Source organism: Clytia hemisphaerica, unplaced genomic scaffold (genome assembly GCF_902728285.1).
Source record: "Clytia hemisphaerica strain Z4C2 unplaced genomic scaffold, Clytia hemisphaerica genome assembly, whole genome shotgun sequence".
In the NCBI taxonomy this organism is placed as follows: domain Eukaryota; kingdom Metazoa; phylum Cnidaria; class Hydrozoa; order Leptothecata; family Clytiidae; genus Clytia; species Clytia hemisphaerica.
The window spans coordinates 496,909-524,520 of record NW_027104391.1 but is presented as its reverse complement, the minus strand read 5'-3'; the positions used below and the strand labels follow the sequence as shown (position 1 = coordinate 524,520).

Here is a 27,612-nt window from a genome sequence, read left to right as displayed (position 1 = left end):
TGGGGAAACTGTGTGCGATTTATATGATACAGAAATAATGAAATATATACAAAATTTCCTTAAGATGTTTCTTAGGGGACAAAGTTGCCATAGAGACCATCAGCTTGTGGATCCAAGGTGTACCAGAATCCCAAATGTTGTCTGGTCATCTCATCAACATCAAGTTTGCCACTGTTGTCCAAATCGCAATGTTTGAAGGTCTCCTCGGCGTCTGCGTCTGATGCACAGATTCCAGACACTCTTCCATAGGCTTTCCATTCGTCCAAACTGATCGTACCGCTTCCATCTTTATCGAAAATGTCGAAAACAACATCTCCCCATCGGCGAATCAAGGTGGTCTTGTTTTGAGACCATAATTTCAAATCGCTGGTAGCAAGTCGTTTCCATCCTTCACAGAATTCTGGGAATTCGACTTCTTTGCCGTAATCCATACCAATGGCTTTGAAGAAAGCTTCAACAGCATCTTAATAATAATAATAATAATAATAATAATGTATACAAGTTCAAGGCACACGAGGGCCTCTGAGAACCGGATCTTGATTACAATTGTCTTGTCTCGAATCTTTTCGGATGTTTTTTCCAAGCTTCGTTGAGTCTTTCTTTAAAGATTTTGACAGTCTTTGCCTCTACAACGTATCTTGGTAATCTATTCCAGTTTGGTATACTCCTGTAAAAGAACGAGTTGGTTTGTGCGCCTCGGAATCCATCTTTACCAAAATTTGGTATCAGCTCATCATTGTGTCTCCTGTTCGGACGTGTTCGAGTCGATAATTTACTTGGAAGAGTATTTTTATCGTAGTAGTGGAGATGTTTGTATACTTGGACCATATCACAAAAGAGTCTCCTGAATTCAAGCGTGGGGAGGTCAAGTATGCGCAAGCGTTCTTCATAGGACATATCTTTGCAGATAGGCACGAGTCTTGTGGCGCGTCTTTGTACACCCTCGATCAAATTAACATATTTTCGAAGTTTAGGTGACCATACCGACTGAGCATACTCCAAGTGCGGACGGACAAACGAAGTATATAGTACTAGGAAGATGGATGGATTCAGATGTTCAAAGCTCCTGTTAATCACTCCTAGTATTGAATTTGCCTTCTTTACCTGCTTTGCAATATGCTCCTCGAATGTAAGTTCTGAGTCGATCACAATCCCAAGATCTTTCTCTTCAAAAACATGTTCAAGCTGATTTCCATCCAAACAATATGGATAGGCATGCTTGATGTCAGAGAATTTGCCAATAGTTAGTACGTGACATTTGTCGGGATGGAAATTTAATAACCATTCTTTCGACCACTTGACTAGCGCGTCTATATCCTGTTGGATGGAAATAGAGTCTTCGATAGTGTTGACCTCTTGGAAGATTTTGGTGTCATCAGCAAAAAGGAGTATAAATGATGATATCACTCTTTCAGGAAGATCGTTGATGTAAAGAACGAACAATAACGGTCCAAGGACACTACCCTGTGGGATACCACTAACCACGTGATCCGTTGTCGAAAATGATTTATTTACTTTCACTGATTGGGTTCGTCCATTTAAAAATGATTTTACCCAAGACATTATCGGACCATCTATGCCGTATGCTAATAGTTTCTTGCATAAACGACGATGAGGTACAGTGTCAAAGGCCTTTGCGAAATCAAAATAGATACTATCAATCACTTTTCCTTCCGATGTACTTTCACAGCACGTATCCAAGTAATACAACAGTTGCGTAACGGTGGATCGATTTTTGATAAAACCATATTGCTTGTTCGATAAAAGATGTTGATCAAGAAGATGCTCCATAATATGCTTTCTCACTATTGAACTCCATCAGTTTGCATACTATTGATGTCAAGCTTACAGGTCGATAATTTACTGCAAGATTTTGAGCACCTTTGTTCTTATATATGGGTATTACGTGAGCTTCTTTCCAATCCTTTGGTAGAGACCCTTCCTTTAATGATGTGTTCATTATTACTGCAAGAGGTTCAGAGACGTAGTCAGATAACGACAGTAGCATCTTAGGATGTATTCCATCAGGACCAAATGATTTATTTTGATTTAGATGTTTTATTTCGATCTGGATCATTTCTTTTGTTATATGGATTTCATCGATTACGGACTCAGTTCTTTTCTCGAAGTCCGGTAGCTCCCCAGGAGGCTCTCTTGTGAAAACACTGCAGAATTGACGTTGAAGTATACTCGCCTTTTCATGGTCTTCATGTTTCAAAGAATTTTTGTCATTTGGTGCCTCAAGTAATGATGATACCGTACTGGAAGATTTCATTTTGCTCCTGACATGTGACCAGAAAACTTTTGGTTTTGTTTTTGAATTGTTGCAGATTTTCCGTTCGTAATTTCTATGGGCTTGTGTCATCATTTTCGTCACTCGGTTGCGTACACGGGTGTATTTCACGCGATTCTCGTCTTTCTCTCGCGGCGATGATTTCATCCATTTTCTATGTAGACGCTTTTTCTTTGCTATTTCAGTCCTGAGATCTTTTGGAATAGGAATTCTTCCTCTCTTCTCCAACCCCGCCTCCAATCGTTTTGAGCGGGATGAAACGGTTTTGCAATTCGCTTACTTTATTCTTGAAAACTTGCCAAAGTTCCTCGACTGATTTGTTATTAGCCGCATCTAGAAAAATCGTTTGCCAGTTACCTGTTTCAAGATCTTGCTTCATTGCTTCAAAATCAGCATTATCATAATTGTACCTTTCCGATGTGGGCTTTACATATGCATTGCACTTTATGCTAAAGGTCAGGGAACTGTGATCGCTTTTACCCAATGGACTGAGATATTCCAGATTTTGTGTTTGGTTGGCTTCTCCTGTTAGAATGAGATCAACCAAAGATGGTTCATCGGTTCCACGGCATCGTGTTGGTTCGTCTACGTTCTGATGGAGGAAAGAGTCGCGGAGAGTATCTAAAAACTTCTCTTCTTTGCTTTCTTCCTGATGTTTTGTCGTCCAACTTTCCCAGTTAATTGTAGGAAAGTTGAAATCCCCTACAAAGCATTTATGGGAATATTTGTTGATGGATGAAATATCGTAAATGAGCCTATTAAGTCTGATGTTGTTTTCATTCGACATGTTACTGCTGGTAGGGCTGCGGTACATGCATGCAAAAACCAGTAAGTCATTACCACTTAGGCGAACTTCTATGATACAAGCTTCAATAAAGTTGACTTGATTTATTGATTTGGTCACATTAACAATCAAATGCTGAACTGATGCGTGGGCAAGAATGATAACTCCACGGCCAATGTTGGTATACATATTCGTATGACAAACAACTTTATAATCTTTGAATTCGTACTCGTGTAATTCTCTTAGTGTTCCATGTTTTGGTTTTACTTCACATATGGCAACAATGTGTGGTTGTTGTTTCTCTACGTTTTGTATAAGTTCTTTCTTTTTGCCTGATGTTAGAATATCAGCGTTGCAGTAATAAAACTTGATACCATTTATTGTTAGATCATGGCAAGGGACTTGATTCAGACTTTTTTGATTTATTGTTCTTTTGTTTTTTGTGTTTGAGTGAGATTTTTGAACACAACTTTCTTGGTTGCATTCTCTATTTGGGGTTTCGTCTTGATCTTGATGAGGAAGAATCCGTTTTTTGAATTTCCCCGCACTCTCCATTTTTCATTTTCAGAGTTATTATTTGCGTTACGTTCTTTAGCTTGGTTCGAAAGTTTTTTTAATTGGTTTCTTTCATCGGGTGTTAGATCTTCAGTGATACTGACTGCCCTATATTTTTCAATACCCTTAAGAAGACAAAGATTGCCAAAGAGTGTGGACTTTTCTCTCTCGTTTGAGAGACAAACCAAAAGAGGTCGCTTCTTCTCTTGTGATGGACTTCCAAGACGAGTGACACGCTTGATTTCAACCGGGGAGTGTGTATCTCTAACAAGATCTTTTGCCCACTTGAGGTCGTCATTAGTTTCTTGCTCAGTTAAATCCGTGAACAATGATGTTGGGAGACCTTTTGAATTTATCGTTCTCTTCCGCGTCCTCCTCTCGCCATGCTTCACGAATTGCTTCCTTCATTGTTGTTTGTTTTGATTCGGATGTTCCCGAGATCTTAGTAGCGTCAGCGTACGACTTATTTAAAATGGATTTTAGCTCAGTTTTGATCAGTGTTTCTACATCCTCTTTGAACTTCTCCATGTTCGCGTCCATTTTTTGTTCGACGTACTCCAAAGTATGGAGTGCAGGGTTCTTGTCCATTTTTTTCTTCAGTTCTGCAAGTTCTTTTTTCTTTGAATCAGCTTCAGTCTTGCTAGCTTCACATTTTTTGAGAATTTCTTTCTCCTTTTCTGCTTTCACCTTTATGATATTTTCACAGTTCGTAACGTCTCTTTTTAATGATTTGACTTGTTGACTTGTAGAAGGATACTTGTTGGCAATATTCTTTGACATTTCGACACAGTTTATGCAAATAAACTTGATGCCCTTCTTTTTATCTTTGATAAGCTGTATATAATAAGCTGGGAGTTCAGTGCAAGAGTAATGTACACTTCTCATGCATTCGGTACAGTTAAAACGGTCCTTTTTACGATCTGTGATGCAATGCGATGGTCGGCATGTTTGAATTTCTTCTATGCTTGTATTGAGCTCGCCAGATGCAGAGGGTGATGGTGATGGTGGACTGACTCGGCTGCTGCGAGATCTTGATGACGTTGGGTTTGCTCTGGTGTTGCGTTCAATTTGGCGCAAATGTCATCTGAAGCTTTGGAGACAATTTCGTCCAAAGTGATTTTTCCGTTGCCGTTGATGTCCAAAAAGTTGAACATGAATCTATGACGGTTGATCCATTTTGGATTATCAAAATCAGGTTTAAGTTTGACGGCGTATTTGGATCCAGTTTCTTGTTGAGCCATGGTTGTTGGAAGATTGTCTTTGAAGAACTTCGAAACAAGTTTGATCTTTTAGCTGTAACTATAAGTTGTTGAGCTTGGAGATGATTTTCAAGTTTCAATCTACCGCTTTTATATCCGTTTGTTCGGTAAAATATTTCACAGAACAGCACCGTGATTGCTGATCCTCGCTGTCAAAAGGTGTTTACCGCGATCTCATTTTTAAAACAATCAACTGTGGATAAACAATCATTTCAATTTACTCCCCTTAAAGGTCATAGGACAGAAAAGGTTTCACTCAAAATCACAATAAAGAAACAATGACAGTTGATTTTCGAAAATGTTATTTTTGTTTTAAACTGCGTCTTCACGGTTTTTCTCCCATCGCCAATTAATTCCCGTCTTAAAGAAAATGTTAGTGAAATTTTGGACATCGTCCAATTTATGTCTCTGATCTATCGAACAAAACTAGCGACACTTTTTTCGACGAGAAAAAAGGACTTTTAAAGAAATCCAAACTAAAGAATGATTTTTGGTCAGTTTTTTTAAATATAAAAACAGCAATAACTTTGAAGTATAAATTTCGGGATTTTTCCAGCAAATTTTAAGTAGAGAATTGATCAACAGAAAAAGAGCAGGGATTTCTATGTTCTCTTATTAGCACTTGCAAAGTTTGGTACCACATAGTTTCGCTCTCAGTGTCGAGCTCTCATGGATTGGAAGCTTTCGTTTGTCAAGTCAGAATGTCTATTGATAACTTGCTAGACTAGTAAACTATTCGGTTATTACTTATACACGCTTTTTTTTATAAGAATGGTGTTTTTTCATTTCATCATGGATATTCTTAACTTTTTGGCGAAAATTATCCAAAAATATTCTTACGGTATTCTTAGGTTAAGATCGAAATTGGCAATCTACAGGTTAAAATGCATTAAGAATGGCATTCTTAGGTTCAGTTGCTAAATTCCATGATGGCGATATTCTTACCATATTCTTAATTTTTTGGCCATTTTCATCATGGACATTCTTATAAAGTGTATTCTTATAAAAAAAAGCGTGTAATAAAACTGTCAATCAAATAATTTAGACACTAATTAAATATTCAGCGCGAGTGAGAGAAAAAGAAAATAACCGTCTAGAAGCTTCTTCCAAAGCCTTTTTTTCTTCACCTAAAATCGTAAGGAGAGACATACAGATTTCTGTATGTCTGACCCGTGCGGGATTGCATTTATTTTTCTTTCTATTAATTGAATTTTTGGAAATGCTCATTTATTTATATGTTCCCATGTTTAATGTTACTATGAAATATAATTTAGTCAAAAAAGTTGGATGGATTCTCAAAAACCTAAAAACGTTTTTTGAGGGAAGAAGCTTCTAGTCGTTGAAATTCAGAAAAGACACGCAACCTCACCTCTCTATTCTTTTTATTTGGAGCTTGATTTTTTTGTATATGGGTCTGTTTTCAACGACTAGTTTACTAGTCTAATAACTTGCGATTCCTCTCTCTGCAGGGTGATGGCTCATCCTGACATCTATCCGAGGGCTCATATCTATTATATCTTTCTAACGTGAAGAAAATTGGTGAAGCCGTTGCGTAACCCCCATTCGATTTCAAGATTGTCTTTTTTCAGTTCCTTTTCATAGTGTGAAAATATTGAGATTTGGAATGGGCTTTTCCAGTAAAAAACCATTTCCGTTCCAAGGGGGTAAGGTTTGATATGTGGCGGAATTCCATAGAAAGATACAAAAGTCTGTCAAAAATAACTGGATTTCCATGGGGGTAGCTTTTTAAATCATATTAAAATTCAAAATTCCAGAGGGGCTTAAGCCTGAAATTGCCGGAATTCCAGGGGGGTTACAGCATTTCCAGCCACAGAGGGATGGACCTCCTCAACAGGTGGTATACGTTTTTTTTCTGGAAAAGCCCAATGGATAAAACAACCAACAAATTTGGATCTTTGAGAGAAAATGCCCCCACCCCCCAAAAAATAGATTTATCCGATTAACTGGAAATTTAAAAAGTTTGCACCAAATATGAAACTTTAATGAAAATTTCGGTATCATTGATGTCATTGCCACCAAATGTCAATTGAATGTTATTTTTCATGATTCTATTGATGTCCTTTGCCATCCCTGATGATACAGAAATGCCTTTCGTTTCAATTTCGTTTTGTAATTTTTCATTCTTCCTTGCTAGTTCTTTTATTCTAGCTCTTCTCTTTACTAATGCTAAGATCACTTTGGCACGGTTAGTTCTTGATAGCGGTGCAAATTTAGACGCAGGAGTGATTTCTTTTTTTAGGTTTCAAAACATTTTTTTTGACACAACAAACAAATCTCTTCACTTTCAATCAAAGCCCCACGTGCCAAAAATCTGTAAAAGATTTTAGTTGGAACTTGATGATTTTCTTCATCATATTTTAATGGAATGGCATGAATAACAGTTTTTGGTGCAATAACAGAGGAAGAAATTCCATCACAAACATTGAATTTTAAGATACTTGTACACAAATCATACAAACTGACTTTTCTGAGAGATCTCATATGTCTTTTGTATTAATTGTGATCATCAGGCAAGTGCCATCCATAAAGTCGAACCGTAAATTTCAAAGAAGTATTAACAATAATTTCAAATTTGGGAATGGAAAATATTGAATTTTCAAGGCTGTAAGTTATAAAAGACTGACCCGCAGTGCAGAGCACTTTCCAGTTTGGAAGTTTCCATTTAGAACAGTGAGACACAAGCTCATCAAAACCTTCATATACATTTTCAACAACAGCAGTAGGGTTTAGGTCTGAAACTGGCAAGGGTGATGATGGCAAGGGCAGGGGATCTCGAACAAAGTTGCCTGCGAGCTGTAGCAGCTTCCTTCTCAAATGATTTCTTTGGAAGATTTTCAGTAGGCAAGGCAAAAAGCTTGAGCTTCCTTAATTCTGTCCTTGTGTATTCAAAATCAGACTCTGTGAAATGCAGGGAACAAAACCAGACCTTTGCCTCATCTATTCTACTTTGAAGGCACTTGTCAACAACACAATACTTTTTAATAATATCAACCAATTGCTTTTTCCAATCCCTATCTATTGCTTTGGAAGGTAATTTAAACAAACTAACTCCCTTGTACTGAGGTAAACCAAAATAGACAGGACAGTCAGGAAAAACACAACAAGTCCCACTTGCTCTCACCATTTTTTTTGAGGTTGTTTTTATTTATTTTTTTGTGTAGTTTTTGTTGTGTTGGTGATTATTAATAAATTATAATAAATAAAAATAATAAAAAATTTCAGTCCTGAAATAGCACCTTTGTCTTGTCGCCTCACCGAAATCCGCACAAACGAATCGATCACGTGACCAAAATAAAAAAAATTCCAACCTCGGCCTCCGAACCAAGCCGACCAATTCTAGTGACTATGTTGCCACCTGATGAGGTCATCATTTTTTTGAAAATCCAAAAAATAGCCCAACTCTACCCTTTTTTCAATGATCCATATCATCCCTATTACTGTATATAAGGATTGAGAAATGTTATTGACTTGCAATTTTGACAAGTTTTAGTTGATGATAAAAGCTTCAAAATAAAATTTCATAAGTAAAATCAAACCAAGTATTTATGCTGAAAATGAGTGTTTTAGGTAAAAAGCGGACCGGACTGAAAATATCAACTACGCACGTGACCAAATTTTGCACACTATCTTAGATGGTCAATATTGGAAAAATAGGAATTGACCACCAGGCATTTTGAATAATTCGAATAAAGGCAAAATTTAACGGTAAAGTACTCCATTTTATGAAAAATAATCACTCATAAAAAAATTATTGGGGGGGGGGGGCTAAGCACCCTCTAGCTCGCCCCAGTAGATACGGCACTGCGCAAGGATACATTTTCGGGCCAACATTTTGTGAATATTGGGAGTTTGATAAAATTTTCTTTGAAAGTTTCTTCTCTTAGAATTTTCACGTCTAAAAGGGCAGCGGCTTTCATATTCAGACAGAAAGTGACCTATAGATTCGTTTGCATGACATGTCAATGAATATATTTGAAGTCAACAAGTGCGATTTTATATGATACAGAAATAATGAAATATATACAAAATTTCCTTAAGATGTTTCTTAGGGGACAAAGTTGCCATAGAGACCATCATTAACTAATAGTATTCGACATTGATATATAATTCAAGGCTTTGGAATATATGGATTTGTTTCAGAAAGAAAAAATGACGAGGTTTTATTTATATATGTGACATGTCAATGAATATATTTGAGGTAAACAAGTGCGATTTTATATGTTACAGAAATAATGAAAAATATACAAAATTTCCTCAAGATGTTTCTTAGGGGACAAAGTTGCCATAGAGACCATCAGCTTGTGGATCCAAGGTGTACCAGAATCCCAAATGTTGTCTGGTCATCTCATCAACATCAAGTTTGCCACTGTTGTCCAAATCGCAATGTTTGAAGGTCTCCTCGGCGTCTGCGTCTGATGCACAGATTCCAGACACTCTTCCATAGGCTTTCCATTCGTCCAAACTGATTGTACCGCTTCCATCTTTATCGAAAATGTCGAAAACAACATCTCCCCATCGGCGAATCAAGGTGGTCTTGTTTTGAGACCACAATTTCAAATCGCTGGTAGCAAGTCGTTTCCATCCTTCACAGAATTCTGGGAATTCCACTTCTTTGCCGTAATCCATACCAATGGCTTTGAAGAAAGCTTCAACAGCATCTTGATGACGTTGGGTTTGTTCTGGTGTTGCGTTCAATTTGGCGCAAATGTCATCTGAAGCTTTGGAGACAATTTCATCCAAAGTGATTTTTCCGTTGCCGTTGATGTCCAAAAAGTTGAACATGAATCTATGACGGTTGATCCATTTTGGATTATCAAAATCAGGTTTAAGTTTGACGGCGTATTTGGATCCAGTTTCTTGTTGAGCCATGGTTGTTGGAAGATTGTCTTTGAAGAACTTCGAAACAGGTTTGATCTTTTAGCTGTAACTATAAGTTGTTGAGCTTGGAGATGATTTTCAAGTTTCAATCTACCGATTTTATATCCGTTTGTTCGGTAAAATATTTCACAGAACAGCACCGTGATTGCTGACCCTCGCTGTCAAAAGGTGTTTACCGCGATCTCATTTTTAAAACAATCAACTGTGGATAAACAATCATTTCAATGTACTCCCCTTAAAGGTCATATGACAGAAAAGGTTTCACTCAAACTCTTTTTCAATTTCTTTTTCAAGACTTTTGCTTTATCTAACTGAATACTGAATTCTTTACAATTTATCCCCATTCATCAATTTATTCTGCCGTCTGTTAAAAGTTAACATCGAAAGGAGTCAAGATAGAAAGTCGGCCGTCTAAATTAGGTTTAACCATAACTTAGCAAATAATTTTTCTGAAAAAGAGAGGTGAACATTTTTATTAACGCCTTTCCAAAGTGATTAAAACGTCATTTTTTTGAATCAAATTTCTCTTGACGAAGAAGATTTTAACCCTTTCCGTGCCAACTTCGAATATGTTTAGCTTTGGTTATAGGGGTGAGGTGGGAAGCCCTCCTGAAGCCCTCCATTTTTATTTTAAGTTCGTCTTTTTCAGTTAATTTTCGTTGTGTGAAACGGTTGGTAGTTTCAACAGGAAAAAGTTTGAAAATTACGATTTTTTAAAGTCAAAAATGAACTAACATTCATTCAATTTTTTTTACCAAATATTCATCTAAATTTCTGGCTTTTAGAGAGTTGGTAGGTTTAATCACTCGCAAAAGGTTTTTAAAACAAACAAGAAGCCCAAGGGCATGAAGGCCCAGCATTAAAAGTTTTGTTTCTAAATAAGAGTGATAAAGTTTGCTTAAAATCATCAATTTTACATTGAATTGGCACGAATGTGGAGCAAGATTGGTCAGAAAGAGGAAGAGAAAAACATTTTTTTGCTTATATTAGCACAATATAACAAACTGATATGAAACATGTGTCTAACATGAAACGGGAACACTTATTTATGTAAAAATAAAACTTTTGAAAAATCTTTAACAAACATGATTGTGTTAAAGCTCTAACTAAAGGGAGCAAAAACAAATGATAAAAAGTAAAATTAAAAAGAAACTAGCCTGCAACCTCAACTGCAGCACTCAAAAATTGCAAAATTTGTATATAAAAATGTCCATAAAAACTGAACAATTTGGAGTTATTGGCTGAAATTTTGTACAGTGACTCACTTTCAGATGCAGATCATAATTCAGTAAGTGTTTTTCCCAAAATGAGGCTATTTCAAGATGGTGTCTGACAGGGTGGCGCCGATAAGCCCTTTTGACCGTTTTGGACTGAAATGGCTTAATTTTCTTAGATAAATGTATCTAAAATGTCCTTATTTTTTATTTTTTTAATCATTATGATATGCTGAAATTATGTACAAAATTTGAGCTTTTTAGTTCAATTTTACCAGGAGAAACAGGCAAAAGAAACTTGCAAAATCAGACAAAACCGCAATACAAGCTGCAACATGGAGAATGCTCAAAATGCCTTGCGACAACTTTTTCAAAACAGTAGATTTGAGCCCGGCTCGAACCACCAAATTTTTATTTGTCAGTGATTCTGAGCCCGGCATGTGCTACCAAGCCGCTGCCAAAATTTGAAATTACAAACTCCTACCCCTACCGTGAGATCGGGTAACTTGCATCAGTGAAGGCTAACATGCATAGCCCTCAAATGACTGACCAATCAAAGCAGCAAAATTTCAAAACAAATGAACTACGCAGCTTCGCTCGCAGCTCTACTCTACCATTTTTGTTTTGATTTCACTTTGCTATGCATATTAGCCTCCACTGATGCAAGTTACCCGACTTCACGGTATATTGTACAAAAAAATTACTGTGGGAAATTTGAATTTATCGCTGTCCTCACTCATCACTTACTAAAATAAAAACCATATTTCTGAACTTGCGTTTTCTCTTAAAGAGTGTGACCGTTGAAAGAATTTGTTTGGTTTTCAACTGTTGTTGAACGGAACTTTTGTCGAATTTGTCAAACATTTCTTGTTGTCAAAGTTTAAGTGGTACTTAATCGAATACTCACAATTTTAGTGCAGCAACCTTTGAAAATTTTGATTAATTATGTCATCTGATTATGTACTGATGTAAACTAAAAAACTGAGCATGATCGAGACTCCTTTAAAAAGCTCAACAAATAAAATTTCACCATAATTTTATGCAGAAAAAGTATCAAAATATCCAACAATAAAAGAGAGGCTATTCTAGTCAACCTCTTGCTGTTTGAATAAATTTTTTTGTCGAATATAAAAGCCTGAACACACATTTCGCACACGTTAGTTAATAATTATTTTGATAAAATGCCTGATTCCTCTTAATCATCAAGGAGATAGCAAGAGAGTAGTAAACATTACATAAGAGAACATACCTGTAATAATCTGGTTGGTGTTTGAACCTTCATTTTGAACAATAATGAGAAAACATTGATGAATAAACCCTCAAGCAAAATCAGTGTAAAAAATGCAACTTTCAAAATAGTCTTTAAAAGCTTTTAGGTCAATAAGTATGAGCATCCACTTCTGTGGGTGCAAGTCAGAGCTACACTTAACTGATTGAAAAACATTTGAAACAGTAAACTTTCCTTTATAAGTCTCAAGGTCCATAAAGAAATCAAAACATTGACCGACAGAACCAAAATGTGATTCTCAGGCGCCATCTTGGATTCCGTTCGGAGCAAATAAACCCACGGCCGCAGTAGAATCGATATTCTTTAGAGCACGCAGCCTAAGACGACCCGAGCAAATCGATTAAATTTTATGCGAATGCCCCCGATTGAATCGCACCAAAAGAGCAACCGGCACGGACAGGAGGAGTGAGAGAGGACAGAAAAACAGAACACGGCACGGACTGCGGACAGACAGGACAGGACAGACACACGGAAAGTTCCTCTTGAAAGGCCCCTTCGCTAGCGCTGGGCCAATTAAAATCTGGTGGTTTGTTTAACCATTATAAATTTGATAACATTTTATTTTGAACATTTTAGTTGTATATGCACTGATGATGTTTTTTAATAAAACGAAAAGCTTATGCTGAAAAATATTTTTCGAAATGTTTTTTGAAATTGCATGTTTAACCATTGATGACTACTTTAATAACTCTTGCCAAATCTCCTCTCCATCTCCTGGCGAAAGTATTAACACATCGAGTATCTTCATATTTTTAGTAAAGGAATCATTATTGGGGTGGGGTTGGGGTTTGGTTCTTGAACTGCCCCCTTGAAATCTCGAGTTCGAGATTTTGACCCTGTGATATAGATAATTGGAGATGATTTGTAAAACTTTTGGTTGGCCACCCGTCTGATTGGTTTTTTACAGGCCTGGATGTAATTTTATTAGCAGATCGTTGATTTGACTGATGAAATTTGTTCCTGAAGGCTGCGCTGAGTTTTCAAATAACAAAAAAGATTACCAACGGGAAATAATCGATTCCATGAGTTTTTGGCGGCTCTTTGTAGACCGATTTGTAAATTATTCATCAACCCCCCTGCCGGTACTCAGGAAATAATGGAGCTTTTCACTAGAAATTTTCACCGCTGATGGATATTGACCTTCTTTGCTTCTAAGACAATGTGCAATATTTCAGTTTGGTAATGTGCGTCGTTGACATTTTACAGACCGGTCCGTATTTTATCTAAAAGACTCACCTTCAGCATAACCGTGGGTCCAATGTTTGACAATCATAAATGAAGCCAAGACGAAAAATGAAAATTCATATTTCGTGCATATAGCAAATTTTTAAGTCAATTGGATATTTCAAAAGTTAACATTTAAGATTTTGGTTTGGGAGATGCACAAAGGGTTGAGAGACGGAAGAAATCCCTCTTGGGCCTTACCATATTATAAAATTAAACGAAAATGTTTTTGGTGATTCGGCGATTAAATGTAATTCGATCTTCGTATTTACGGTAGGTAATTTTCTGATTCCCTGATACACGCAACAAAGTCTCCATACCTAGCTCTGGTCGATCTAGACAGAACGCTTGATAATGAGAATAGAATAGACTTGAATTCTACGAAATTTCTGATTTCAATACTATTGTCATTTGGAGCAGAAATACATGCACGCCAGAAAATTTCATTTCCATCAACAGACGTAAAAATGCAACACTTAACTCGGACTTATATAATTCATCTTAACTGGAACAAGTCTCCACATTGAACTGTTCCATTTAAAGTCCATACTGGGGGTTGACGAGTCTTTTTGAGCCAGAAACAATCGTCATTGTGAAATAGTGCAGCTATCCCTTGAAAAATTTGCAAAAAAAAAAAAACGGAAACAGATCCTATTTCCCCTGGGATTCTACTTTGTATGTATGGCGTGGGTGGACGAACTAAAATCAATTTTTAATCGCTAAGAAATTTCAGAACTAAATTTATACCCTGGTAAACAATTTCTTCCAACCCTAGGAATTTAAGCGTGCTGGAAAAAAGTAAAAAAAATTCTCTTGAATCCCTGGAAATGTTCGCCCCCCCCCGTTTATGAATAAAATGGAATGTCCCGTTACATTAAAGTTATTCGTGAACGCTATTACAAGCGTAATGTATAAAAATTCTCTTCCCCATGAGTATCCGAGTTATGAACAGTAATATCGAAATCAAGTCAAATAAAAGTCTAAGTCATAATTTGTTTCTGCTCTGTCTCTGTGGTTTGAGCTAATCCGTCTGATTGCACTGGTCTAAGAGGTAAGCAATGTTTTCAAAATAAACTCAAAGGTGTAAAAGATAAAACTCCATACTCGAGAGTTCAATAATTGACCCTATAAAAGATTAACAAATCATTAGCAGTAATAACAAATGGCTGCTGACCTTAGGCATTATGATATGATCTATAACTTGGCGAATGTTAAATGGAAAGGATTTAAAAGGTCTTTCATTATGATTTATGACTTATGAAGGAGTTCTTGAGGCACTGTTTTTAGACTCCTCTGTTAATGAGATTGCGGTTAACATCTTTTGACAGGGAAGATCAGCTATCACGGTACTATTCTGTAAAATATTTTACCGAACAAACGGATATAAAAGCTGCAGAATGAAACTTCGAAATCATCTCCCAGCTCAACAACTTATAGTTATAGCTAAAAGATCAAACTTGTTTAGAAGTTCTTCAAAGACAATCTTCCAACAACCATGGCTCAACAAGAAACTGGATCCAAATACGCCGTCAAACTTAAACCTGATTTTGATAATCCAAAATGGATCAACCGTCATAGATTTATGTTCAACTTTTTGGATATCAACGGTAACGGAAAAATCACTTTGGATGAAATTGTCTCCAAAGCTTCAGATGACATTTGCGCCAAATTGAATGCAACACCAGAACAAACCCAACGCCATCAAGATGCTGTTGAAGCTTTCTTCAAAGCCATTGGTATGGATTACGGCAAAGAAGTTGAATTCCCAGAATTCTGTGAAGGATGGAAACGACTTGCTACCAGCGATTTGAAATTGTGGTCTCAAAACAAGACCACCTTGATTCGCCGATGGGGAGATGTTGTTTTCGACATTTTCGATAAAGATGGAAGCGGTACGATCAGTTTGGACGAATGGAAAGCCTATGGAAGAGTGTCTGGAATCTGTGCATCCGACGCAGACGCCGAGGAGACCTTCAAACATTGCGATTTGGACAACAGTGGCAAACTTGATGTTGATGAGATGACCAGACAACATTTGGGATTCTGGTACACCTTGGATCCACAAGCTGATGGTCTCTATGGCAACTTTGTCCCCTAAGAAACATCTTGAGGAAATTTTGTATATTTTTCATTATTTCTGTAACATATAAAATCGCACTTGTTTACCTCAAATATATTCATTGACATGTCACATATATAAATAAAACCTTGTCATTTTTTCTTTCTGAAACAAATCCATATATTCCAAAGCCTTGAATTATATATCAATGTCGAATACTATTAGTTAAGCCTCGCCACCAATACGGTTTTCACTGACCCTGTTTATCCCGTATCCCACCTCGAGACGACCGTGCAACGGATTTATCCCGTTGAAGTCCCTTTGCATGTGTTCCAAAAGCACGAAAACTTTTCAAAACTCTCCAAGCAGATACTTACAATAAAGAGCAAACTGTAAAAGCGGGATATGTGAAAGTGACATTTTATTGCATTGCAATTGAAAGTCTTGCTCAATCCATATCAACCAGAGAAAAATCAAAATCAAAATAACTTAAATATTTTCTGCATCCTATTGACACAAACATTCTCAATCACTGTTTTCCACTTGTTTTATTTTGTCTTTTCAAAACAAAACATTCGAATTTTGACCAAAACATTCGAAAGCGCATTCGTCAATATAATCAAGGATCTCCAGTGTATATTTGCAGCTTGGACGCAGAGAAAGCCTTTGATTGTTGTAACTGGCTAAAGCTGTTCCAGAAACTCAACAGTGAAAGTATTCTTCCAAAAACTGTAATAAGAACCTTAATCCAACTATATATGAATGGAGACGCCACAGTTCGTTATCAAAACCATAAATCTGCACCCTTCAAACTATCACAAGGGGTAAGGCAAGGATCTATCCTCTCTCCTCATCTCTATAATTTCTATACAAAGGACATACTGGAAAACATCAAATCTCTGAACGCTGGTACCTACCTACCCAACATGGATACCTCTATTATCGCCTTTGCCGACGACATTATTCTTCTCAGCCCCACCCTTAGAGGCCTGCAGATGATGATAAATAAATGTGTAAAAAAAAGGTTGTGAACATTTGATAAAATTCAACGACAAAACTCAATTTGTAATATCAGGCAGATCACTAATTCCAAATCCGACAATAACCGTCAACAACGTCAGCATCCACCCTAAAAGAACCCTAACTCATCTCGGTTTTGAATGGATAAATTCTATCACCTCAAATGAACTCACCTTGAAGCAACATCTTACAAACAGAATAAACAAGCTCTGGGCCACAACTGCATCCCTCGTCTCTTCAGGTATAAGGAAACTCCACCCTTACAGCATTGCGACCATCTACAAGACAGTGATAATACCTCAACTCCTTTATGGCCTGGAAATCGTTGACATTAACCAAACTGCCAACTTGCAGCTCAACAGGTGTGGGCGATCCAGTCTTAAATCCTTGCTTGGCCTGTCAAAGTACAGTAAAAACTACTTGCTAGATCTTTTCCACATCTCAGAGATATCAACTCTCATCTTACAAAGGAGGGTACAACTTTTTGATCAACTCTTTAAAAATCGAATCACTGCCCCTTATCTTCTGCATCTATTAACTTGTAGCGAAAGGAGTCATTTTGTTCTGGGAAATTTGATAAATGCATGTGATACTTTTGGGTTAGAACCAATAGATATTGTAATTAATGGTGCGAACAAATGTCTTTTGGAAAATGGACGGTTGGTAAAGGACAAAGATAAACAGAACATTGATACCTGTAAGATGTATCTGGCAAATTGGCAAAATTTTGAATATAGACAGGGTTTTAAGGACCTACTACAATGTGAGGTGAAAAGAACCTGATCCCTTTTTCTTCACTACCCTTTTTATTTATCCCCTTTATCCCTTATCCCACTGTTCAGGTTTCTAGGTTTTTTCACCTCTCTTTTACAGTAGCTCCTTTACCTCTTTTAGTTGCTTATTATTGATAGGAAAGAATGTTTATGTGACATATCTGTTTAATTTTTATGACTGTAGTTCCTGGCTTTTACTTTTGAGTTTTCTTTGGATCCAATTTTTGTGTTCAGTTTTTTCAGTTCAGAAATTCAATACTTAAGTTTTGTCGCTCATTATAATAATACTTTCGAGTTTTGTCGCCCTATTATCTCTTGTGACTATCAGGTTTCCTTTTGGTGTAGCCCACTTAAACTTTGTGATTAAACTAAATTTATCATATGATATTTATGATATATATGATACAGTATTTATTTTTGTCTGACCTACACTTTCACCTTAATCCCAGTCTATTTAGATTTTTGGCATTTTAAGCAAATATCAATCTTTCAGTCTCTTTCGGCTCGTTTTTTTTTGTATGGCGTTCTGGTCTGTACGTTTCTTCAAGTTTGACCCATTAATATCTTTTCCCAGCCTCTTTGTTTGATCCAGTTAAGAATTCTAGCTATGATGGTGCTGGTCACACTCTGTTCAATACGATCAAATATTTTTTTATTTAAAAAAAGAAAAAAAGAAAAGTTGTAACATTTTATTTTTACTTGTACTGGTATATATTTTTAGTAGATATACCGAGATTTTTGGTGATTAAAGAGACATAAATAAAAAAAAATAAATATGCAATGTCTTCTTTTTTTTCTCAATCGAATGTGAGGAAGACAGATACGGTTTATATTCCACCTCCACGTGATGTCATTCGACCAATGAAATCGCGAGAATCTTACTGATGCGGGATAATAAGTTGTAACACTGTTAAAGTTGAAGTTCTTTAATTAAACCATCAAGGGACGGACCATAGGAAATATCTTCGAATTATAGAAATATTTGAATTACATAGATTACAGATTAATTGAGGGAGTTTTATTAATCGTTTAGTTTTTTGGTCGACTATATTTTAATCTAGTCCTGTTTAAGGAGCCCCCCCAGCGGATTCAATTCGCACAATCACGCAAATCTTTTTCCCAAATTCACGCATTCACGCAATGTTTTTTTCGCAATTCACGCAATTTTTGTTCATGCAGGCTTTCCAATTCACACATTCACGCAATTTCTGATTAATTTTCACGCATTCACGCAAGTGAAAAAGCCCATTCACGCATTCACGAAAACCGCTGGGGGATTAAGTAATTTGAAAATCTCCAAAAAGTGTTTAGACGACCATTTGTGTTAAATTCTTTTGCTATGTTAGCAATTAAACATTACATTTGATGCGACATTTTCGGCAAGATTAAAGACTCTTGACATTCAAAAGCTAAACGTTTTTAGTTTTTCATACACTGGGAGAGTACGTTGGATTAAATGTCGGCCTTAATAAGGTTGTCCATACATATAAAATTCACTTACTTTACAGCAAAGTAGCTAAGCACTTGTTCTGTTTCATTGACTGGATTCAAAGCTAGTAAAGAGTCGCCTTGAAAGCCATACCAATCACTCTTGTTAGTGACTTCAAGCGGTCGAAAATCATTCGCACATGTAGGAGGCGGGAGGGTGGTGGGTGGAATAGTAGCTGGGCGGGTTGGCCGTATATTTTGAGCGGAAGGAGGAACACCATTCGCAAATATCTTCTTCCCGTTAGACATAAGTTGATCCATAACGCTAGAAGGAAAATAAAATTTATTTATATGATAGCTTTCAAGTAAGAGTTCTCTCCTGTAATTTGCTTTTGTTATGTTTTATTGCCTTTAAGTAGCGATTTAAGGAGCGATGGCCAAGTGGTAAAAGGCGTCAGCGTCTCAAACCAGGGACTCGCGGTTCGAATCCCTACTCCTTCCAATGTTCCGTTCAGTTCATAGATATCTGAGTCGGCTGGCCGTGGACCCCGTGAAAACAATTAAAAGACTGTCTAAAAGTCCTAAATTACTGGGTTATCCACGTAAAATATCGACTCTATTATCTATCTGTAAGTACTTTAAATTGCGATTGACTACTTCCGATCCATCTAGAATGTAGGGTTGTAGAGAAGGAAAGTTATGTGCTTTTTTCCCCTTCCAAACAACTTTTTATGAATTTAAGGAAATCTTCATGTCGCTTTAAAACAATTTTATAAAGGACAGGAGACTGTAGTTTGATAAAAGTTTTTGTTTTTAATAAGTTGATATCGTTTGGTTACTCGTCAATTTTAATTTAAAAGCTTTTTCACATTCGGTTGAATTGACACGAATGTGGAGTAAGATTGGTCAGAAAGAGGAAAAGAAAAGCAATTTTTCGTTTATTCAGCATGAAATCGAGCACAATACATCAATAGGAGACACCGTCCTGATATAAGACATGCGTAAAACGGGAACAGAAGAAAAAGCGTTTAAAGGTTTTATTTTTATATAAGTGTTACCGTTTCATATCAGAAACATATTCCATACCAGGGCAGTGTCTGCCTATTATTATATTAAGCTGATATAACCAAAAAAATGTTTTTCTTTTCCTCTTTTTGAAAAATCTTGCTCCACATACCCGTATCAATCCAATGCAAAAAGACTTGTGAATTAAAATTGAGGAGTAAGCAAAGGATATCACTCTTATTAAAAACCAAAACCTTTAATGTTGTGTCAAAAGTTATTGGGAAGATCATTTACCTCTTTTCGTTTACGTCAAACGATTTCAAATCGGTGATCAAACCGTTAGTGATCGGAACAGCCTCGTTTTTAAGCTGCCTGTTCAAACCGAGGTTAACATCGATTGAATTTGAAAAGTCAACTGTATCTTGGAGTTGAATGCTTTTTACTGCTTTGTCATCAATAGAGAGGGTTATACTAAAAAATAATATGATAAAGATTCTCAGTATACTATACCTTTCGACCAAAACTTAGCCGGCCTTAATTATTAGTCGGCCCTAATTTTAATCATCTCGTCAACATTTAGTCACTAAGGGCCGACTAATAATCAAGTTTTGGTAATTTCTAAATTTTTAGTCGGCCCTAATTTTAGTCAACAAGCCAAAATTTAGTCACTAGGGCCGACTAACTTTTGGCAGATAAGGGTAGATACACTCTCTCTACACCTCCAATGACCCGCCGTAAGATTTCTCAAACGTAGAGGGTCCAAAAGACAAAACAAGTTAAAATATTATGAAATATTATATTAAAAATCGTTTGGCTTATTCATATGTTTCATATTGATTATGGCAAAGTCAAAATTCGAAATAAAATCATAGCCTGCGCTACAACTATATATAAAGAGATTCATAAGGGTCAAAGAATAAGGAAGAGATGGGAAAAGGGGGAAAACTTAGTCGGGTTTTTCTTTTCGTCGGAGAAAACCTCGACTTTCCACTTTTGTGAAATTCTTTCTCACGACTCTCTTGAAGTTGACCAGAACGGTTTTTCTCCGGGGATAACTTTGCACCTTTTCCAAAACTAATTGTTCCCCTTTAACCCAGCTGGCACACGACGTTGTTCGTTCATCTAACATTATATGGATGTTGTGAACACTAGATAAACGTCGAGACAACGTTGTGTGCCAGCTGGGAATACCTCCTAATCGGTCTAGCCTCACAAAATCATAAAGTAACGACGATTCTGTATATATTCTTACTTGGTCGCAAAGAAGTTCATTCTTAATCGATAGTAAATATTGTTGCTATACATCTGGTCTGTAAAATACACAGCTGAGTCACCATATTGCATTAACAAGTTGCCGTGAATAAGTGACAAATAAAATAAGGATCCCTGAAGTTAAAAAAATAAAATAAAATAGAAATTATTATTGTAATACTGGGTTATGTAATAGTGAATTAGATTGCGAAGAGTTTTAATTTACAAAATTTTTGATATGACACGGATGTGGAGCAAGATTGTTCAGAAGGAGGAACATTTTGCTTTTGCAAACGTTTTGCCGTCCTGATATAAAACATGTGTCTGATATGAAACGGGAACACTTATGTGAAAATCTTTAACCCTTCAAGTGCCGCGGTCATTTTTTTCTAATTTTTTAAAGAAAATGGCTAGTTCAAACTTTAAAGGCTTATATCTCTGTCTGATATATACGACATTGGCACTTAAAGGTTTAATAAAGTCCTTTATTATCATGTTAACTACCTGATGGTTAAATGATAAGATGACTCCACTGTAACGACTCGTTTTGAACGTTAAAGCGATCGAGGATAAACCATTGGATGACGTAATCATCGAAAAGCCTTCGCTTGCTACATGAATACCAGATTCAGCCTAAATAAAGATTTCGATAGAGTTCTATGAAAATTGTTTCAGAAGTGTATGCTTTTTAAGATCAAAATATCAAATTCTGAGCAAAACACAGCTTCTCTAACCAGCACCATTTAATATAATAATTCTACTGAAAATCATGTTAAAATATGTCAATTTTGTCCTTCTTAAAACGAAAAATCATCACAAAATCATAGTGTTACAAACTTCTTCAAAATGCATTTTTAGTGACAAACTTCTTCAAAAGGGATTTTTCATGCAACTTAAAAGGGTCAAGATCACAGATATCTTATAAAAAACTAGATGATGCCAGCCGTTGCTTTGGGAAATACAGAGTAGCTCTTTCTAGTGTTTAATTTAAGATATCTGTGTTCAAGATTGGAATAAAAAAGGAAGACCTACATTTTTGAAACATCCATCGAAACTGACGCCTTGAAATTTGATGCTTGTCATTTCGTTAATCACGTGATCATAAAGACTTGGTTCGTTCTCATCCGCCAAACGAACATTCCATAAACATCCAGAAAATGAGGTGGAACTAAAACGTCAATAAAAAGGATATCAGTTAATTATTGTACAATGGAAACTCTTCAACTCGAACCTCTACAACCCGAATGTCTCCTTAACTCGAACAAGTTTTCTTGCCCCTTCAGTTCACACCGCCCTGAAAACCTTACTCTATAATTCGAAATTTCCATAACTCGAACAATTTTTTTTCCTCGTACGTGTTCGAGCTATGAAGACTCCATTGTACTTAACGTTCAACCGCTTTGCACCTATAAGAACATCCAAACCATTTGAAGATTTGTAGAGTTTCAAAACGCTTAGCTTGCGGGATCCATGAAATTTTGAAGTCATTGCAGCGTCAAAAAACTTCAACAGTGAAAAACGAGGTTTCTACTGTGGCCTACTTTCAGCAAAGATGGCGGATTATTTTGTTTCACTTGCCTTTGCTTTAGAAATACAGAGTAGCTCTATCTAGTGTTTTATATAAGATATCTGTGGTCTCATCCCCTTACCTTTCATTGTCTTCATCACCACCAAAATAAATCCGTTCAGAATCAACAAAATCAAAGTTGCTAATGACAACAGCCACGTGATCAATCAAATGAGTTGCGTTCCGGTAAATATGCATGGTTAGGTTGCTATGGAGACGAGTGATGCGTACTTTGTACGGATGACCTTTAGCATAAATAAGGTTGCTTCGCAAGAAACTTGACTTGCTGTTAGTGGTTGATATAGTGAGTATGATGTTGCTGTCAGAAATCTCCAAAATCATTCTTGGTTTCTGAAACATTAAAGGAAAAATTAATGAAAATCTAATTAATACACTCATAACCTCATGAAGTAAAGGCCAAAGCCTAGAAGCATGTCTCCTTTGCAACTCCTCATTTCCTAAATCTCTGGTTGACTTTGCGCTTTTTTTGCGTCGTACAATTGATAACATCTGGCGTTAAATTTATATCCTCCTTATCACACTAGCGTCCATTTGAAATAATTTAATTAACGGAAAATCTAAAAAGAGGGCCACCTCTTCCCTACAATTGGAAAATTGAATTTGATTTCATTTCCAATCGAAATTCAATGTACGAGATTCCATCCCAACTGGATATTTTAAGCTTGGAAGAATAGAGTTTTTATTCCCATTGGGATTTCTAATTTTTATCCCCACTCTCGTAAAAAAGCTCCATGGGGGCTGTGAGACAGGGGTGTAATTAGTGGGCAGCTTGATAGACCTTATCGGAATTTTTGATTTTTTTAAAACAGCGATGCATTCTGGGATTGTTTCGGGGGTATTACAATAGAATTCCCTCGAGGAATTCCTAAGAGATTTCTATTGTAATACCTTCGAAACAATCTGACACGTATCGTATTTTTAGAATAATCAAAAACTCCGATAATATCTATTTTCCGAGTTCGTTTCCTAATCTTCATAATTTACTGTATCTCAACGTTTGCCGGAAGGTGGTAATATTCTTGGAAAAAACTGATTTTTTTGGCCCAAGATAATCCCAAAAATTTTTCATATGGTAAATAGACATTTTAAAAGAGATGTAGAAACAGTTTAAAACATACATTTTCCTGATTCACAATTTTGAACAAAGTTCCATTTTCCTTCATTGTGCTGAATTGAATTTCGATTTGGAAATCACCCGCCATCTTGAATTTGGTCAAATTTTGAAGGATAAAGCCGTTACCAGAGAAACTGATACCAGGCATTATATTTGAATGGATTTGTGGCGAACTGAAAAAAAATCGAAAAACTATGTTAACCTTTATAACTTTGCGACCGCAGTTGGAGGCGACCTGCAAACTCCAATAAAGTTATGGATTTAAGGTAAGTGGAGCACTCCAGGAGGAGAGTTGCACCACATGTAGGAACTTTTGGGTAGACAGCTATTGAAATATTACCACCTTCCGGCAAACGGTGAGATACAGTAAATTATGAAGATTAGGAAACGAACTCGGAAAATAGATATTATCGGAGTTTTTGATTATTCTAAAAATGCGATACGTTTCAATAGCTGTCTACCCGAAAGTTCCTACATGTGGTGCAACTCTCCTCCTGGAGTGCTCCACTTACCTTAAATCCATAACTTTATTACTGAGCATCAGGAAAAGAGGCATCAAGTACCATTTTTGTAGCTTCAAACTAGAGCACGTCAACTGAATTTTAGTTTGTTTAGATTCACCATAACAAACATACCTTGCATTGCATAAGTTGCGTCCGGTAAAACCAGCTTTGAGTAACGAAAGCGGGTGGTCGTTGATACGGAAAGAAGACAAACATCCAACAAACGAGTCTTCGGCCTGCAAAAAGAAAGTACAATCATTTAAAGTTATTCTAAATTTTACATCTATCCGCAGACACGTGTTTCGACCTTCCCAAGACTCGCGAGCATAGACTGCTGTTGTCACCAGAGTGTTCAAAACACTAAGTGTTGAGCTTCGCGTAATCGCCTGTGGTGAACGGAGAAGCAGAGCTTGCTCCCCAACAGAGCTATTATGAATGTTAAAAACATTAAGCAAATATGAATGTACGAGTGGTACGCTAGATCAAGCACCGATGATACTATATATCCTTAATATTATTGTCTTTCAAAGTTACCCTTAACTTTAATTGGCCTAAGGCTCTGTAACTTTAATTTCTCCTAAATTCGAACAAGTTTCTGGCCACTTCAGTTAACAATACTTTATGAACCTTACTTAATAACTCGAAATTTCCTAAACTCGGCAAAATTCATGTTTCCCGTGTGTGTCGCGCTATGGAAATTTCCATTGTAAAAAATTTACTCTAAGATTTCTGAGATATTCGTCGTGCCCGTAAGTAAATATTTGTGACACTTACCTCGCCGCTAGCAACACGGCTTTCCATTTCTTTACTTTCCAAAGATTGCAACTGAGTTTGTGCCCAATAGAAATGACCATAGGTTTGTTGCGTATTATCGTTTTCCATTGATGTGACTGTTAGTCGTGATGAGTTCTCCATTCTGAAACATAATAAAAAACCATGCTCCATACACTTTTTATACACGTTTTTTTATAAGAACATCCAAAATTTTCGAAGCTAGGGACCGCAATGATTTTTTCAAATTGTTTTTAGCGCATTGAAACCATGCTCATTGGAAAGAGCATCAAAAAAGAAAAAAAATGAGGGGTCATTCATCAAAATCGGCCAAGCCGTTCTCGAGATATGAAATTTTCTATCTCCTGAAAATGACCCTTTTTATGGAACGATTTTCGAGGATTTTTGTAAAAATCATAGTTAAATAGGTTTAAAAGTGAAAATCCGGGGGTTATGTCGAAAAATACATTTTTTGCAATAACTTTACTTCTATTAATGCTATAACATTGAAACTTGGCACGAAGGTTCTCAAGACAAAGTTTTAATTTTTATCAATTTTTTTTTTCAAAATTCTCGTTTGCCGTACGAATGAATCGAAAATATCCTGTATGCCGGAGAGCTGGCAGATTGTCACTCTCCGTGGACTTTGAACTTTCGAATTGTAAACAAACACGCGCTCGACAATTCTGTAGAATTTCTCGAATACCAATAAACTTTGAGCCAAAAAAGACAGCAGAGCGCGGTTGAAAATGTTAATTTTTATTAACAAAGAATATGTAAAAAGGTTGAAATTTCATATTATCTTTGTCTTAATGCCGGGGAGGACAGCTAAAGCCCTCAAAAGTGGCTTTTTCCCAGAAAAAACTGAATAATTTTTTGTAGGATTTGATTGGGTCAATGAGACAAAAAAAACAAACAGCGCTGATCTCTTCCAGTTCCAAAAATGTATAACATCATGGGGGTTTGAGGACGCGCTCACCTGTCTAAATCCAATTTTCTGTTGGTAGGTCGTCTGCCATTCAAAATTTTACAAAATTGCTCATATTTTCATAAAAAATAAAGTTATGGCCACCAAACTTTTACAGGACATTTATTTAATGATAAGAATGCTTCTAAAACTTATCCCATGGTTATAGGTGGTCTAAAACCTAAAATCAACATTTTGGTCGATTCCAACCATTTTACCCCCGTCTTTCGCGGTCCCTATCGAAGCCTTCAGATATTCTCAACTTTTTGAGTTTCAAGTCTAAAAATGTTCTTCTAAGAAATTGGCTGTTTTTGAGTCCACGAAACCTTAAAATGTTCTTAACTTGTTCTTAACATTTTGCCCATCGAAGCCTTATTCTTATAAAAAAAAACGTGTCTATCACGAGAACAATGGGTAAATATTTTTAAGACTCTGCTTTGCGTTTAAAATAAAAACTTCTCGAAATAAATCAATTGCATTGTGGGCCTCGTTTTCAAATGAAATAATTACTTCAAACTACATTTAAGCATGCAAGATGTTTTCCCAAAAGACCCATTCTAATTTTGATACAAAGCCGCAAATGGTTGCAAACATTAATTACTTTTGGGAAAATATCTTGCATGTGTAAATATCGTTTGAAATAATTATTTCATTTAAATACGCAGTCTGACGACGTTGAAGTATCGTAGCAACAAGTCTTTGAGAACGAGGCTCGCAATTATTTTATGCATTTTCGAGAACAGTGTATTTTTTCTTATTCTGTTCTTATTTTTAGGGTAATATTTTGACATTTTGGAGGTTCTCTATCCTAATTTTTACTACATTGGCCCTTAATTCACCTAGAATTCTGCCGTGTCAGGCCGAGCATTGTTTTTAAATTGTTCTTATTTTTCGACATTTTGAGCCTGATGTTTTTATACAATTGTGCTCCTATAAAAAAGGGTGTATTCAACTTCATGCAGAAGCATAAATTCCGGAGTGGAAAAAGAAACAGGTAGTCTGTATGTAGTTCAGACCACTGACCTTTATATATCCCTGGACCAAGCTATATCCGCCATCTTTGATCGGAGTTAGTTTTGGAATTGGTACCCGAGAAGAAGCCAGTGCAATGTTAAATATTAACGTCTAACAGAGCTACATCATCAAAAGTATTCGAGGAAAAGAAGATCTAGCGCTCTCGATGCATTTTCACCACTATTCAGTATTGCCGCCATTAGGGTACCAATTTCAAAAAAAAGATCAAAGATTTTTAATTGGCCGGAATTGAGTAACTTTCTCCAGGGATATATAAAGATCAGTGGTTCAAGTTTTAGTTTGAATCTATGGATATTGGTGGAAATTTCATACCTTGAAAAGTGGATATCTTTCCAAGTGCCATCAGATATTGGAATTTCCCAGTTCTTGTTGGTGAAGCTTCCATCTTTTGTCGCAAAGTCCACTGTCAGTAAGGAGTCATCGATGTGTGCTTTGACAAATCCGTCCTATGATTTAAGAAAGTATCTTTATGTCTTTCTATGCAAGCATAGCTTTATAGAGGCAGAATACTGAAACAGGCCCGTAGAAAGCATTTTAATTTTGAGGGGGCAAAGTGAGAAATATAAACCGAAGGCCAGGCCA

General features: G+C 36.4%; 5 protein-coding genes across 6 annotated transcripts in view; 1 reads left to right on the top strand and 4 right to left on the bottom strand.

The window, feature by feature from the left end:
• Nucleotides 1-21,185, bottom strand: part of LOC136819916 (laminin subunit alpha-4-like) — a 31,496-nt gene extending 10,311 nt beyond the window's left edge. For both annotated transcript variants that reach the window (XM_067076156.1, XM_067076157.1), the window contains exons 1-3: nucleotides 21,054-21,185; nucleotides 20,096-20,272; nucleotides 18,870-19,121 (exon numbers count right to left, since the gene is read on the bottom strand). In XM_067076156.1, coding sequence (XP_066932257.1) covers nucleotides 18,870-19,121; nucleotides 20,096-20,272; nucleotides 21,054-21,145 — 521 coding nt within the window. In that variant the 5' untranslated portion in view covers nucleotides 21,146-21,185. The remainder of the gene's footprint in view (nucleotides 1-18,869; nucleotides 19,122-20,095; nucleotides 20,273-21,053) is intronic.
• LOC136819891 (clytin-like) lies at nucleotides 19-4,959 on the bottom strand. The gene is made up of 2 exons (XM_067076128.1): nucleotides 4,666-4,959; nucleotides 19-466 (listed from the first exon to the last, which is right to left on the bottom strand). The coding sequence occupies exons 1-2, from the start codon at nucleotides 4,871-4,873 to the stop codon at nucleotides 72-74; spliced, it is 603 nt and encodes a 200-aa protein (XP_066932229.1). The 5' UTR covers nucleotides 4,874-4,959; the 3' UTR covers nucleotides 19-71.
• On the bottom strand, nucleotides 9,093-9,846 carry LOC136819907 (clytin-like). The gene has a single exon (XM_067076149.1). The coding sequence runs from the start codon at nucleotides 9,779-9,781 to the stop codon at nucleotides 9,179-9,181; it is 603 nt and encodes a 200-aa protein (XP_066932250.1). The 5' UTR covers nucleotides 9,782-9,846; the 3' UTR covers nucleotides 9,093-9,178.
• Nucleotides 14,919-15,705, top strand: LOC136819889 (clytin-like). The gene has a single exon (XM_067076126.1). It carries the CDS (start codon nucleotides 15,012-15,014, stop codon nucleotides 15,612-15,614), a length of 603 nt encoding a protein of 200 aa, XP_066932227.1. The 5' UTR covers nucleotides 14,919-15,011; the 3' UTR covers nucleotides 15,615-15,705.
• Nucleotides 21,186-21,316: 131 nt separating the features above from the next.
• The window catches only part of LOC136819932 (laminin subunit beta-1-like), a 50,230-nt gene continuing 43,934 nt past the window's right edge, over nucleotides 21,317-27,612 (bottom strand). The window contains exons 26-33 of the mRNA XM_067076173.1: nucleotides 27,343-27,476; nucleotides 25,032-25,173; nucleotides 24,390-24,493; nucleotides 23,759-23,927; nucleotides 22,702-22,970; nucleotides 22,085-22,220; nucleotides 21,557-21,685; nucleotides 21,317-21,376 (exon numbers count right to left, since the gene is read on the bottom strand). Coding sequence (XP_066932274.1) covers nucleotides 21,317-21,376; nucleotides 21,557-21,685; nucleotides 22,085-22,220; nucleotides 22,702-22,970; nucleotides 23,759-23,927; nucleotides 24,390-24,493; nucleotides 25,032-25,173; nucleotides 27,343-27,476 — 1,143 coding nt within the window. The remainder of the gene's footprint in view (nucleotides 21,377-21,556; nucleotides 21,686-22,084; nucleotides 22,221-22,701; nucleotides 22,971-23,758; nucleotides 23,928-24,389; nucleotides 24,494-25,031; nucleotides 25,174-27,342; nucleotides 27,477-27,612) is intronic.

Bases quoted from the DNA above. Each gene is read 5' to 3' on its own strand.
- LOC136819889 (XM_067076126.1), top strand. From the start codon at position 15,012: ATGGCTCAACAAGAAACTGGATCCAAATACGCCGTCAAACTTAAACCT.
- LOC136819907 (XM_067076149.1), bottom strand. From the start codon at position 9,781: ATGGCTCAACAAGAAACTGGATCCAAATACGCCGTCAAACTTAAACCT.
- LOC136819891 (XM_067076128.1), bottom strand. From the start codon at position 4,873: ATGGCTCAACAAGAAACTGGATCCAAATACGCCGTCAAACTTAAACCT. The intron at 467-4,665 runs AAGATCTCGCAG...ATTATTATTATT, and splicing joins AGAGCAAACCCAACGTCATC to AAGATGCTGTTGAAGCTTTC.